This window comes from Ambystoma mexicanum, chromosome 5p, assembly GCF_040938575.1.
Source record: "Ambystoma mexicanum isolate Mex_15411 chromosome 5p, UKY_AmexF1_1, whole genome shotgun sequence".
NCBI classification, from domain to species: Eukaryota; Metazoa; Chordata; class Amphibia; order Caudata; family Ambystomatidae; genus Ambystoma; species Ambystoma mexicanum.
In genome coordinates this window covers 280602150-280618559 of record NC_090930.1, presented here as the reverse complement: position 1 = coordinate 280618559, position 16410 = coordinate 280602150, and the positions used below count along the sequence as shown (strand labels likewise).

Here is a 16410-nt window from a genome sequence, read left to right as displayed (position 1 = left end):
GGGAGATTAACCCGAGTAAAATTCAAGGTCCAGCTGAAACAGTGATATTCCTAGGGATTCAGTGGCATCATGGGCATCGAGAAATGGTGCCAAAAGCCCGACAGAAACTACTGGAATTCACCACTCCAATGAACAAAAAGCAAGCTCAGCAGTTTATAGGGCTGTTTGGGTTTTGGAGACAGCACATTCCCCATTTAGGGCAGATATTGGCCCCCCTCTACAAGGTGACACGAAAGAAATATGAGTTTCAGTGGGGGGAGGAGCAACAGAAAGCCTTTGAGATGGCGAAAGACACCGTGCAGCAGGTGCTTGATTTATGGCCATTGAAGGAAGGCGAAGTGGAACTAAATGTGTCTGTACAAGACAATTATGCTAACTGGAGTGTGTGGCAGAAACAAGACAGGAGACGTGTACCATTGGGGTTTTGGAGTCGGAAGTTGCCCGATGCTGGTAACTCATACACTCCATTTGAGAAGCAATTGCTGGCGTGTTATTGAGCCCTTGTCGATATCGAGCAAATGACGGTGGGCCATGATGTATTGATGAGACCAGAAATACCAATCATGCAATGGGTACTGAGCTCTCCTAAAACGCATAGAATAGGACATGCTCGAGAAGCCAGCATAATTAAATGGAAATGGTATATTCAAGACAGAGCAAAATCAGGAAAGGGTGGAGTGGCAAAATTGCATGAGCAAGTAGCCAACATACCGCCCTCAGATTACATACCACCGGAAGTGCCTGAAAAACGTGAGTCTGCCGTGAAATGGGGAGTACCTTACAGCGATTTGACCATGAATCAAACAGAGCATGCTTGGTTCACGGATGGTTCAGCTCGATATGTGGGAACTGAGCGGTACTGGAAAGCAGTGTCGTATAATCCCAAGACAAAAAAGATGTTGACGACAGGGAAAGGGAAGAGCAGTCAGTTTGCAGAGCTTTACGCAGTTTACCAAGCTTTGAAACAAGAGACCCCTGGTCAATGTTATGTGTACACAGATTCATGGTCAGTGGCGAATGGATTGGCAGTGTGGTTGCCAACTTGGCAAAAGAATGGGTGGAAGATTCATTCAAAAGAGTTGTGGGGAAAAGAACTGTGGCAAGATATTGCAGAAATGTTATTACAAAGTGAAGTCACTGTATATCATGTGGACATGCATTGTGCCACAGACTCATTAGAACGTTGGTTTAATTCTGTTGCAGACGAACACACCAAGATTTCATCTATGGATGCAGAGGCTCAGGAAGACGATTTGGAGGGTTTGGCAAAATGGGCCCATCAGAAATGTGGGCGCCTTGGAGAAAAGGCTACTATCAGGTGGAAACAAGCTCGAGGAATCAGTCTTCCTTTAGAAGTAGTGAAAACGATCATTTTGCAATGTCCAGTGTGCCAACACCAACTGCATAGACCTATCCCTCAGATTGTTCGAGGTACATTGCGAAGAGGGAAATTACCAGGTCAAATTTGGCAGATTGATTATATCGGTCCCATGCCAATCAGTAGAGGTTGTCAGTATGCATGCACTATTGTGGATACATACTCAGGATATTTGATGGTTTTGCCGTGCAAATGTGCAACACAACTGAACACCATCAAGTTGTTAGATCAGATCTTACTACATTATGGAGTGCCTTTGCAGATTCAAAGTGACAATGGGTCACATTTCAAAGGCAAACTAATCCAGGAGTTTTGTCAGGAAAAGAGCATTGAGTGGTTGTACCACGTACCCTATTATCCAGCTGCTTCCGGGTTAATTGAACGAATGAATGGGTTATTGAAAGAACAGTTGCGCAAATCTGGAGATGGCAGTTTGACAGGCTGGCGTGATCGTGTGTTTGATGCGGTGCAAGTATTAAACAACAGACCTGTGAATGAGCATGAAATTCCTTTGATGCGATTAATAACTCCTACTTTACAGGTTCAACCCAATTCAGTCAGAGAAGCACTATTGTACTGGGAAATTACTCCAGGTTCTTTAGCTCCCTATCAAGCAACTCCAGAGTCAGCAGGAGTAGACTTGCATTCCCATGAAGAAATCAGATTAGACCCGAGAGGGATGGTTGTAATTGAAATAGGGATTGGAGTACAAATTCCCCCAGAGCATATGGGATGGATTGCCCCTAGATCTGGCCTAGCATTGAAGGGAGTTCTAGTGTTGGGAGGCGTAATTGATGCTGATTACCAGGGTGAGATTAAAGTCATCCTGATGAATAGTGGGGACCAATTGTTATCGATCCACAAGGGTGATCGAGTGGCCCAATTGATCATTATTCCCGTTAAATTGTCCATGATTAGGAAGGGGGAGCCTCCTACAGTGTTAACTACCCATGGGGATCGCGCTTTTGGCTCTTCAGACAGTATGGTACCGGGTGCAAAGGTGGGGCTGGAAAAGCCAAGTGGCCCACCAGTGCCCGCAGATTTTATTGCATCAGGCAAAGATCAAGTAGTTTTAGTCATGGAGCCTGGTAGAAAGAAATGGCAATATGTGCCCGCAGACAAATGTTACCTGAGAGAGTAATGTACAACACTGATATCTCTTTTCTGGGTTTGCCTTGTAGATCCTGTGTCTGGCTGGTGTAATTGTGGTACTAAATGGACTCCATTTGGGAGAATTAAACAACCTGCTGCTACCAACGAAAAATGTCACATCTGTGCCAGTGATCAAGAGGATACTGATAGTGATGAATAATGTTGTCCCAAAGCAGCCTTATGCCGATGCCGAAAAGCCAGCCAGACCAAAGACATGGATTCATGAAATGCGGCAAACACGTCAGGAGCAAGTAAAAACAACCTTGATGCCAGTCATGCGAGAAGCATTTTCAGGACCACGAAAACATTCTCCTATGATCACCCAGTGTAAATAATACTATGTCTTGTAATCATACAGTGATAGCTGCCAGTCATTTGAATCATGTGAAACTTCCAACAGGATGGCTCTTTTCATGTGGAAACATCACATACACTTATATTCCAGCTAACATTTCCAGAGGTCCATGTGCTTTAACTCGATTAGGACTAATGATGTTTCCTTTACACCCAGCGATAACTCGAGGTAAACGATCAACTTTCGAATCTGTGGGTCTATCTCCTGATTGTGATTCACATGTACACTTGTTATCAGAAGCTTATCAGAAGCTGAGGTTCTAGCATTAAGCCTTTCATTAGTGGGAGTTTGGGGTTTAGCTGCTGGGAGTTACAAATCTTTGATGAAATTAGCATGTTTAGTAGTCAAAAGCCTTAATCATACTTCTCAGGCATTAGAAGAATTACTCCTTGATAGTCAAGTTATTAGAAAAGCAACTTTGCAGAACAGAGCTGCTGTTGATTACTTATTGCTGAAACATAATTTAGGATGTAACGCATTTGAAGGTATGTGTTGTTTTAATCTAAGTGACCATTCACGATCTATTGAAAGTCATATTCAAGGTTTGAGGGATCTCATTTCTCAAGTGTCTCAAGATCGTACTGGGAATTGGTCGGCATTGGTTATTTTCATGGATACCTGATATTGGGGCTACACTACGTTACACTTTTGCTTGCATTTTTATTATATTAGCTATCATAATAGCTTGTTGTTGTTGTATTCAATGTATTCCCAATTTAGTTTTAACGTTTCGTAGGTTTCAGAGACCGGCTCCTTTGCCACCGGGCTATGGAAGGTAAATATCCAAGGGTGGAATTGTTATGCTTGAACTAAAATGGTGCTGGTGCGCAGTGCATTCTGGGAGCGCTCAGAGCCATGATGGATATTTACTTCATGCCGCAGTGAAAATCTGCACACATTTTGCTGAGTGTTAGATTCACGGTGCTGAGGAAAACATGCTTTCCAAACCTGGTATGCGGTCAAGGACATTTCTGCTGGGAAAGCTAACTTTGTTATGGTTTGTTGCTGTTCTCCGTGGAGCGTGTTTTTAGAGAAGGGAGGCACTCTGCTCCTTGAGGGTAGCTCTCGATTGACCCAGCTGGCAACCGACGGCTGCTCATCAACTGCGCAAGTGCCATTTCCAGAAGTTTCGAGAACTGCCACCCCTTTGCACAGTGTGTATATATGCGGAAACCCGGAGGTGGTCAGGTGAGACTTCAGCCGGAGGAGGACGCTTACGTCCGGCACTGCTGTGAGCTGTGGTGCTCTCGGCCTGGCTGTTCCCGGGGTCTTCCAGCCGCTTCTGGGCGAGATTAGGAATCCAGTTACGCTCACGGTGATGTATTTCATTTTTAATTCTTTGCTTCTTCTGTGATTTATGTCTATGCTACTTCTGTGAGTTATTTCTATGTTATCATTGGTTGCTTCTAAGCTTTGAATAAATAGCCCTATAAGTGCTGATTATCTTCTAAGAGTGTATTGAGTCTTTCTGCGTTCAAAGTATTTGCTCTATAATTGCATTGGTGATTTATGTTTTTCCATGCACTCTGGGGAGAGCAATACAGGCAGCCAAGGTGTAAGGTTGCCATATTATCGGTACAAGTGTCAGTACCGATAGACACAGTCGCATCAGTCGCACTTCCATTATAGCGATGGATTCTACAACTACAAGATCACGGTGTCACACTCTATTTCAGAGTAGGTGTAGGCAACCCAGCCGACTATCTTTCACAAAACACGGTGAGGCCCGAGAAGGACTCTGATGTGGTCGAACAGGAAGATGAGGCAGTGGTGAATATGATCACTTGGCTGGCAATTCTTAAATCCATGGCATTACATGACATTGCTGAAGCCACAACGATAGTGACATGCGGAGAGTGATTGAAAAGCTGAGGGGTGGTCAATGGAAATCATTTCTGGCTGATCAGACAAGATAGACACCAGAAACAAGAGCGTTTCTCCAGGGGATATGGAAGGTAAGGTTTGCGATGAGCTATCACTGGGGACAGATGGAGTTTTGCTAAGAGGCTCCAGGATTGTAATTCCCCCAGAACTGATCAAGAAGGTAATTGACATTGTGCACAACGGAAACCAGGTGGCTACAAAGACCAATGCATGACTACATGAAAGGCCCGGTTTCCAGAGCTGGAAAGGCATGTGGACACTGGATTATCCAGTTGCACTTGGTGTCAGGCATCGTGCAAGCTGAATAAACTCACCTCAGTTGAATCGCCAGAGAGGGCAAGTACACCATGGCAAGCCATTAGTGTGGATGTTTGGACTGTTCAACAGAATCGACATTTTCTAGTGATACTTGACACGTTTTCTCAGATACCCTGAGGTGAGGTGGATTCAAACCATGCCGGCGGAGTGTGTGATCCGAATACTAGCAGACATGATTGCAACACGTGGGCTGCCAATGACTGTGCAGTCTGATAATGGCTCACCATTCCAGAGTAGAAGCATTGAGGAATTTTTATCAGTGCATGAGGTCAAACATATTCTCATAACTCTGTGCTGGCCATGAGCAAATGGGGATGTGGATCGATTTATGTGCACGTTGAACAAGGTGTTTTGTAGATTACTTGAAAAGAACACAGACTTTCTTGATGACGTACCAGACCACTACACATACCACAACAGGCGTGGCTCTGGCAGAAGCTTTCTTGAGTCAAAGGTTAATTTGCTAATGGTGGAACACAAGTCGAGGGCACCTACCTTCATCAATCCAGACAAGATGAGAAAGCGCAAATTGTGAGAAATGAAAAGGAGTTAGCATGCCGACTCTTGGTGTCATCACACAGCCAGGTTGGCAACACTGCACTAATCATAAATCGCAAGCCAACACACAAGTTGTGCCTTCCATATAAATCTACCACATGGCTGATCACACATCGGAAATGATCCATGGTTACAGCCAGAATGGCCTTTGAAAGTGTGGCAAGGAACTGTAGTTGGTTCCAGGGGATACCCATTCCCAAAGAGGAAATGGACGACAAAGGGTATGAGAAGATGAGACGATACCCCCGGAGGTTACTGAGTCAGAGATAAATACCATGCACAGGGAAATAAAAACAGATGGAGAAGAGGTTAATGTACCTGAAGATGAAAGTACAGGTGACATCAGACAGTCCAGGTATCCCAAGAGGGAACACAGACATATTCCTGTGAAATCCAAGACTACCTGGTCGAGCCGTAGGGGACATGAATGACGGTCATAGAGGCGGCCGACATCTGGTATTGGATGAAGGATTCAGTAAACGCAGATAGACATGTTAATAAGTTGTTTATGATGTTGTTGTTATTGTTTGTTAATGGTTATGGAGGTATGTGGTGATGTCCATCCATCCGCACACGTGTGCTGGTTGATCTGAAGTCAATTTAGAATAAAAGGCAGTTCCGGAATAGGCACCATTGTGTCTGTGTCTTTATTGTTAACCAACAAAGCCTCCTCTCACCTACACCCAATGAGGGTGTAAACAACAGGGCGCTCTTACCTACAGAAACCTTTACCACAGGAGACAGTCGAATGCCACAAGCTTCAGAAAATACCTTTCAGACATAATGATGGCGCTGCACACCGTGGGCCCTTATTAAAACTTGCAGTCACTATTTAAACATAATAGGAGCCATTACAAAATTAACCACTCCCCAAACCTGACTAATAATCAAATAACAAGGGAAATTAAGGCTCTTGAGATGTTCAATTTGAAACATGACTGTGATAGTGATTCTGCAGGAAACCCTATTCGAGCGAATAATTGAAGTTGGACTCTGCTTTTTCGTTTGCACAATACTCACCCTACAAAAAAAATGTCTGAACGTTGCAAAACATATATACACATTTGGACAGCTTCTGTACAGGAAGTGAGGCTATGGCTGTTTCTGCATCCAGATTCCCGCCAAGAGCTCTAACTAGTATTTGAGGCCCCCTTTTTTGCAATGTAAAATATTTGACAGGTGGGAACGCCCCCTTGGTGTCCTTAGTGCCGTTTAGTGGGTTTGATATAAATGTAATATAAAATTGATATCAAAGATGATATCTATTTTATATCAAATGTATATTTCTTGATATAAATTGTTTTTCTAGTCTGATATTAAAAAGGATATAATTTATGTGCGTTTGATATAAAGTGACTATAAAATATATATAAAAATGTGTCTGGGAACGTGTGTGTGCGCGCTGCTTTTTGTTGGAGGGTAAAGTGAATTGTGAAGAGAGAGACTGCGAATGTTAGGGTTTTGTCGTGGTGACGATTTTATGACGCAGGAGTGGGTTTGGTTTTCAAATATAGTGCTGATGCCATGATTTTCTAATACTTTTTATATAGATCTAGTATAATTCTAGGCGCAGTAGCCAACGTAAACATTTTATAACAGATATTAAATAAAGTTGGAGTACATGTGATAAGAACTTTAATCATTTTTTATAAATGTTATATATGTATTATATTATTTTTAGATTTATTTATTTATAGAGCGCTCAAAGCCCAGAGGCAACTAGGTGCCGTTTCATACTTAAGAAGATGGTTACAGTTGTTTGGAGCATAGCATCAAGGTTGCGCAATACATTTGTTTACATCAGGGTACATCAGGGTTGTCCAACATGCGGCCCTCAAGCCTTTTTATGTGGCCCTCGAAGCCAAAGAGCACAGACAAAACATTAGGGTTACTTTTGTACATTTTGTATTTATTTTATACACAGCAAGCGTTGTGGCTGCAATTTCAGGGTAGGAATTGTAGTCCACACACATTACGATTTCCATTGGCTGAAAAACAGCCAATGGAAATACTGTTACCATGCAAGGCACGTTGTAGTAGTGGAAATAAATAAAATAAATAACTGCCTTGCATGGTAGCAGTATTTCCATTGGCTGTTTCTCAGCCAATGGAAATCATAATCACGTAATGTGTGTGGGTGGAGTGACGGGGACGGGCACACAGCGCCACATTCACACATCTGCGTGACCGAGCCCAGGGCAGAGCCTGCATGAGCCAGCAGCTCAGCCCAGCCCATGTTCACAGTGCTACGTGCGGTGCACACCAAGCCTAGTTCTCCTTGCCTCCAGAAGTGGGAAGTACTGCCTGCCATATTTTCCGACGTATGTTTGCAGCATGCAATAATGCTTTTGAGCCTCTGAGATACTGCTGGCCAGATACACCGAAACACAAGTATCTGACCAGCAGCATCTCGGAGGCTCAAAAGCAGTGTGTGCTGCCTTAATGTTTGAACATTCCGCCTCGGAAGGGAGGGTTCAACTTGCATCACTTTTTGAAAAAACCTCCGCCTTGGGTACTGTTCAAATTGCGTCACAAAAGGAATGACTTCCCACATGATTTTATTGCATGTGGGAATGAATTCCTTGCCAAAATGGCTAGGCAACACAATCACGCCATCCACACCCGGAAAAGCAGCACAGCAGGTAAAATGCCTGGGGTTCTATCCAGTTTTTGTTTTTGCAACTGACAAGTGCTAACCTGGATGAGGCAAAATAGCCTTGGGAGGTGTCTGTGCCCCTGTTGGAGGAAGGCCAGCTATGGGAGTGAATTTTCAGAGTGCATAACACCGTAGCCCACTAGATCCAGGACACTGTGGGCTTTACAGCAGACACCATGAGGGCAATTCCCTCCCCGGTTCCTACAACATGGCCCTCAGCTCAGCTGGAATGATCCGAGTACCGGCGTACCGGCCACCCCTGGGCGCTGGGAGAGGAGGGCACCCGGCCATGTCTAGTTCTTCATACTTTAAGATTGTGCTCAAATTGCATTTCTTCAGTTAGGTTCACATTTGGGTGATCGCTTTTCCCCATTTTATCTATTGGATTGGATTATGCTTCTTTCATTAACACAGAAGTAATGAATGTGTATTACAGAGATACGCTGCCATACGTATTGGGCACACTGCACAGGCAGCATCAATCATTACCACAGAAGTAATGAATGTGTATTACAGAGATAAGCTGGCATGTGTAATGGGCACACTGCACAGGCAGCATCAATCATTAACACAGAAGTAATTAATGTGTATTACAGAGATAAGCTGTCATGTGTAATGGGCACACTGCACAGGCAGCATCAATCATTAACACAGAAGTAATTAATGTGTATTACAAAGATACACTGCCATATGTATTGGGCACACTGCACAGGCAGCATCAATCATTAACACAGAAATCATGAATGTGTATTACAGAGGTAAACTGGCATACGTATTGGGCAAACTGCACGTGCTCAGGCAGCATCAATCATGCTTTGTAAAGGACAATGTTGGCCTAAATTGGGAACAGCCAGGATAGACATGTTGCTACAGAGGCATATTTTGGGCACAACCAGCATGACAATGCATTACATCAGTGACAGTGCTGTCTTACACTGTGGACACATAGATCATTAAAATGTGTTGTGTTGTAACATGTTCTTGTCTGCTGTTGGTGACATGGTATTTTCATGCTCCCCTTTAGAACTGATTATGAACGTATGGCTTTTTGGTCAGTTTTTCTGCTCTAAAATGCACCATTTCAACCCCATATTTGAAAAGAAATTCTTGGAGGGTGAACCCCCCAAACCCTCCCTAGATCCATAGCTCCCTCGCTACACTCGGTCGCCCACACTATTTCAGGAAAATATTAACACAAACACACTGAAAGAAATCACAAGCAACTGACCTTGGATCATTAGGTGGAAGGGCTCCCTTAGATACTCACTGCCCATGACACCAAAAGCTCTCTTTGGGACTGCATGGCGCCTCACTGCCTGTGATGCTATTGTGTCAAAGGTCACACAATATTGCTTTTTAATATACTGCTTTGGGTGAGGTTGTTGACTTTTGGCTCGCCGGCCCACTGGGTGACAAAAAGTTAATGCTTCTGCCTCACATTCAAAAAGGTTGGACAAGCCTGGTTTACATGATATACAAAATACAATAATATACAATTATATACACAGTTTGTACAGGTAATCAGCTGGTGATCAGCTGGTGAGTAAGCAACTAATGCAGGAGGTCTGTCCTGAAGAGAAGAGTTTTTAGGTCTTTTCTAAAAGACCAGAAGGAGGTGTCGTTTCTGAGATGAGTAGGAAGGGCATTCCACAATTTGGGAGCTATGGTAGGGAAGCTGGCTGGGTATATAAAGTTAGCATACATTTGACAAGACTTTGAATAATGTTTACATACATTTTTTATTATTTTTATATAAAGTGGGGGTGCAGTTCATACGACCTTTAACACATTCTATATAAAATGGATATAAGTTTAAGAATTTCAAGAATATTTGATATCAATTTTGATTGAAAGGGCCGGCTTAAGGCTGTGATGGTGTCGGGGGAGGGCTTTATGACCCGTACAATATCGCTTTTGCGGCGGGTTGGAAAACACAGCACTTTTTGAACGTATTGCGAGACCGGTGAGCTCTGCAAGAACATGTGCACACATTCTATCAGCAGCAATCCGGCTCTTACTGTTATGGTTATGGGGGAGTCTGTTGGAGATTGTGTTCAAAACATTAAGGAGCATGTGCCCATAACACTTGCTCATCTGGAAATGGCGACCTTGAATGGGGATGAAGTGGTTTTGGAGCAACCATCTGCAACCGATGGGGGTTCTGAGGACAGGGTAAATGAACCTATGGTTTTGCCGGCGGATGCAGCCATGACACCGAAGACTGATTATGCTCCGTTGCGCCAGCAGCAAAAACAGGGGGCCATGCGCCCTAGATATCGGACAGCCTTTTTCCCGGTGAGTATATTTTAATGCAAGCGTGTGTATTTTATAGGGCATACGAACTAGCTATAGTTAAAACTATGAATATTTGGGAGAGACTACCAATATTTACTGTATTTGTTGTTCAAACCAACTTGAAAACTCGGGGGATTATGAACATTTCTTGTGCAAGGCCTGTGTTTTGCTAATGGAAACATATAGCCTTCAAAATAATACGGTGATACCGGCTGTGACCTGGGTCGATGTTCTGGCCATCGCGGGTTTTACGTCCATTATTGTGAAAATGTGTTCAAAACAACACTTTCACAGGTGGTGCTCAGTGCACAAAATTGATGACCCCCAACAGGATACTCACGAATGTTTGGAAAAAGCTTACACAAATAATTCACTATGTGAAAAATGCCACATGCTGAGCCCTAAACGCATTGTAGAAATGATGCGTTTGAGTAAGGCACTGACACAGCTAAGGGTCGGTCCAGGGACGGAACGATGCATCTAAAACATTGTGGGCTATACAAACGGCAAAAATCCCCTTTTGAAAATAAAGCAATTTAAACAGGGTCTCTGATGTGTGTTAGAAGCATCATTGAAAAAACAGTTCGCAAGTGGGGAGATAAAGAATATCAAAGACAGCATGGCAGAGCAATGTGCATGGAACCCCGTTAACTGGCCTACGAGGATTAAGACTGTAGATGTTTGTACATGTATTTGCACTTATTTGTTTGTTTATTTATTTATTGTGCGAACCGGACCCTGAGGTAGCAGGGCGCATGAGACAAGAGGGCTTACAGCTTGGTTACAGAAGTTACAAATATACAGAGCATGGTAAAAACAATTTTCTTGGCTCCACAGGGTGAAGGTAAGGCAGTAAAGTACATATACAAAACGGTATGCAGACAGCAAGTCATCATATAGCTGACGTTTACATAATAGCAAATCTATATCAGGTACAGTACATGCGGTGGGTGCGTGGGGAGAATGCGGGTTACATAGCATTCTCAGTGAGCCATTTTATTGTGTTCTTTCTGAATTTGTTGAACGTTTGGTCAGATCTAAGAGAGTGAGGTAGGGAGTTCCACAATTGAGCTGCCCTGACTGGGAAGCTGGACCCTCCAATAGTGGTCAGTTTAAATCTGGGCACTAGCAGGCAATTGGGACTGACTGTTCTTGTTGGTCTAGTGGAGTTTTTTCTAGTAAAACGTTCTGTTAGGTAACGAGGGGCTTTGTTATTTAAGCATTTGTGGATGAGGGAGACAGATTTGAGGTTGATTTTTTCCTGGGTAGAGAGCCATTTGTGTTTCTTATTCTTATTTCAGAAATATGTACTCTTCTAGGAATAGTTAGGGCCGCTCTAAGTGCATTATTTTGGAGCACTTGTATTCTGTTGATGGTTTGTTTAGTTGCCCCTATGTACAGGGAATTACAATAATCTAATTTTGATAGGATAAGGGCTCTGGATAGGATTAGGCAACTGTTATCTGATAGGAATTGTTTCCTGGCTTGTATTAATTTACATGTATAGGCCGTGGATGAGGCCAGTGAGTTTACCTGTTTAGTGAGGAATAGGGTCGACTCGAGGTAGAAACCTAGCGTTTTTACTTCTCTGGCGACCTTGATAGTGTTCCCATCGATGATGAATGCTGGGTAATTTGGGTTGAGTTTAGAGATGCGAGCAGCGGTGCCCATGATGCTGGAAATAAAAAATGAACACCTGCTGGATAGCGATCAATTTAATGTGAAACTAGCCATTGGATGTCTACAATGATTATTGCTGGATTTACTTAAAGAGCATCTGGGTAGTATCTGCCCAAGGCTGTTATGTTATCTGAAAGCACCACTGATGTTATACAAAAGGGAGTGTAGCCATCTTTTATGCATCCCAGACATATGCGTCAACATCAGCCATCATCTAATGGACAACTATTGGGAAAAGCATCATAAATGGGGTTTTGGCGATTTAAGTTCGCTGGTGGGATCATCAATGCAAGTGGAGACGGCCAACCTGCAACAGAGTTTTTGCTGTGTTAAAGGCCAGTGGCTGTTTGACAGGGAGCGTCACACATTTTTTTCAATCATTTCCTTATTATGTGTGTTTGCTTATGGACGCAGGAAAAGACAATCTGTGTAGTAATCGTTCATACATCAATATTTGTATCCGAGAAGATGCAGCATTTGACATCTCAAGCAATGTAATGTGAATAAAATCCGAACATTTTTTAAATGTCAATAAAACATTAGTTTTATAAAATCTGGTTGTGTCTTTATGTTGTGCTGGGTTGAACATGCCCTGCATACATCTGGCATAAACATATTATGACAAAGGGGTGTTAAGAGCTTGTAGCATTATCTGTGAAAATAAAAAAGCCAACATTTGAAACAAGTAATGAGTTCTCAATATACACCATGGGATCAAAAACAGTTTCTTCAAAAAATGATGACCCCCGTCACAGCCCAGTATTATACGTATGAATGAAATAAACTTTCAAAATCAACAAGTGATGTGTGTGATTCTACATGATAAAGAGGAATGTATAATAAAGATTCAGAACGGGGGCACTGTGGCACGAATCAAAGATGGCCGCTGCCTGAGAAGCTCCGACTTCGGCAATTACATCCTTGTTAAACATCCTCGGCACTGGACCCTCTCCTGACCCCTGGGACCGCTCCATAGCTGTGATAAGGAATGGGGCACATTTTGATCCTGTTTTGGCCCAAATTTGTGTTGTATTCGAGGCGCTTTGGGGCCACAACGCGGGAAGGCTGAGTGGGGGAAGGGCAGATCGGAGCCGCCGGCGGGAAGATCCTGTAGGAAAACTGTTTGGCTGCCAGCCCCAGTGTATCGTATCATACGCCTGCAGCGAATTTTCCAAGACTCGTTGTGACTTGCCCCTGCAGGGATTGGCAGGAAGCCCCATTGCTACTGGTGGAGGCGGCGATCCCGGGTCTGAGGCCTTGGGGCGCTCTGATGCAACAGGCGGCATGAGGCGGCCGTGACGTGGCCAGCGGAGGGGCTGCACCTGGTGTGTGGATCCCAATACTATTGAAGGAGGGGTCGCCCAGTTGTTTGGTGCTGGGGTGACCTGGGTGGCGGTGTATGTTCCATACCGTGCACCCTGCGGCCGCCTGCCCCCGCGCTGCCTCCCCCTTGAGCTGTGCGCCTTGACCCGACCCGGGGTCTCCTGGAAGCCCGCTACTGCGACAATGGAATGGAGGTGAGCTGCATTCCATCTTGCCTGGTTGGGATCCCTTTATAGTGCTGGATTGCTGCAGGGGGCCACCTGTTATGGCGCTGTCATCAGGCTGTTAGGGGAAGCATGGGGCACTATACTAACGTGGATTTGCAGAATTCCTGGCCATTTCCCCCACTCCTACATGGCTGTTTTTGGGTCAGTTCTGTCAATACGGTGTCACAGCCGTATCATCAGCTCCTGCTTGCCCCGCTGGATCGGCCACCCTGTGCTGGCGGCGGCTCTGCCCTGTGCACCTGACAACACTGCAGCCCTGAACCAGACAATCATCTTGGTGTTTGTTTAGTCTCATTAAGGGGAAATGGCCGTACCTTATTAAAGTGTGAATCCAGATTGTTTTGCCCTTGGGGATTTATCGTAACTTTTCTCTTCCCCGCAAGCATTTACAACGTCGGGTCCACTGAACTCTGCTGTGATGGCCGGTTAAGCGCCCTTGTTGGACCTACATTAGGGGGGAGCCTGGACTCACTCAAGCACTATTATTTTACGCGCCTTCCAGCTGATGTGTTGATCCCTCTGCTTCTTAAACAGCGTCGGGGCTCAATTTGACAGAGCTGGTGAGACGCCACATCTACTCTGTTGCGGTGCTGTGCACAAACACCTGATCACCACCTGAGACTTGCAGCAAGGGGTTGAGGAGTGGACGACATCTAGCAATAACACTGTCTGCCCTTTCAAGGCAATAACCTCTACCTGTCCAGAATCAACGCTGTGGGCTAGCACTACTACACTGGCACCCCCCCATGTGACCAACTACTGAAATCTGAAGAGCTGTATCCCGAGGACGCATAGCTGGTGTTGGGGAGGGGGTGAGGGCTTTTACGCCTAGAAGCTGCAGTTTTGGGTCACCTGGTGAAGGGGCTCATACCACCTGCGTTGTGCAGACCTGCAGCCTGTGGGGGGAACCCCTCAGGTGACACGACATTCCTTGGACGGTGCTCCCATGGGCAACCCCAAGAAACAAGCAAGGAGGGATCAGTTTGCGCGGGTGGATCCGCTTAAACATCAGCCACCCTCGAGCCAGGACCAGGCGCAAGTTCAGATCGACGTGGCGGTTTTGAATCAGGCGCTGTTAGCCCTAAAGATAGCACAGATACCGTGGGGGAAAAAATGATGTCTTAACCTACAAAGTGGATACATCAGCCCTTCAAATAGACAAACTGTGTGGTCGCATGAAAGAGGCCGAGCAGCGGATAGGAGATGGAGAGGATAAAGTTGCCACTCTGCAACGGGAGATGGTGGAGCTGCAGGAAACAGTGAAGAAGGTGGTCGCGAAAAATGTAGATTTGCAGGGGCGCTCGAGACGCAATAACATCCGCATATTGGTTGTCCCTGAGTCCACCTCAATTGACAACATGGAAAGGTTTGTGGAAACTCTGCTGACTGAAGTTCTCGACAATCCGCCCCTCTCTTCGATGTTCATGGTTGAGCGGGCACACCGGTCGTTGGCAGCCAAGCCGCCCCAGGGGTCCCCAAATGCCCGATTATTGCCAGGATCTTCTGCTGCTATAGGGATTGCGATACTCTCCTTCGGGCTGCCAGGGAAAAAGGGGAGTTACACGGGGGATCATCCACGATCCATCTGTTTCCTGACTTCTGTCCAGGGGTTCAAGATCAACGTAAGACGTTTCAAAATGTAAAGAGCATCCTACGATCTAAGGGAGTGAAATATGCTATGCTATATCCCGCTAAACTCTGCATCCAACACAGAGGTTCCAATGTCTTCTTCACCTCAGCGGAGTCGGCGTAGCGATTCGCAAGGAATCTACCCGATCAGGGTGGATTGTTGGGGTGATCTCCTCAGCATTAATGAATGGCCTTCAGAGGGTGACTAGTCAACTTAGTCCTCAGTGACCCCTTTTTAATTTTTTTTATAGCTGTGGTGGCTTTGGGCCTGGGGCTCTGGACCGGGTCATATGGGTCTCGATATGTGCCGCAGTCGCTCGGAGCATGTAAGTTGCCTCTAGCGCCCCAAGTTCCGCAGACACTGCAGTTTGTTAAACAATTTTAAATGGTTTGGGTCAGTCTTCTGGGGAGGGAATGGGTGCCGGTAGGTTCATGTTTCTGACATGGGATGGGGATGGGGAGGGGGGATTGTTATCAGTTTTTTAGTTCTCAACACAGCCTTGATTGCCCCGTGCACCTCACTCAACTATACCACATCCAAGTTGCGCAGATAGCCTTTTGTGCTGTTAATTTATCCATATCACTGGGGTTGGCACTTCATTTGAGATGGCCCACTAACCGTGACTGCTTTGAACGATAAGGCCAGATTGCTTCTTTCTGTGCTGACTTGCAATATTCGGGGGCTGACCAATCAGAAAAAGACATGACTGATAGCTAACTTTAGTAGGAATCATGGGGCGAATATACTTTGTCTTCAGGAAACACATCTTATCAGGGGCACCCCTCTTCCTGCCCTAACTGGGTGGGGCACTCATAGATATGAATCCTCATAACACCTTTGCAAATTCACCAGCTATGAGATGCTATGGGCCAGCGATTTTAACCTGGCCCTCACTTTGGATATGGATAGGTCTGTGATGTCACAATTAACACCTGTTAAGAAAGGAAGAAGGCC

The 16410-nt window shown here is 44.9% G+C and overlaps 1 protein-coding gene across 1 annotated transcript in view; it reads left to right on the top strand.

Moving 5' to 3' along the window:
- LOC138480522 (A-kinase anchor protein 17B-like) overlaps window positions 1-16410 on the top strand; it is a 382257-nt gene that overhangs the window by 230142 nt on the left and 135705 nt on the right. Inside the window, exons 4-5 of the mRNA XM_069612280.1 lie at window positions 11434-11440; window positions 15707-15781. Coding sequence (XP_069468381.1) covers window positions 11434-11440; window positions 15707-15781 — 82 coding nt within the window. The remainder of the gene's footprint in view (window positions 1-11433; window positions 11441-15706; window positions 15782-16410) is intronic.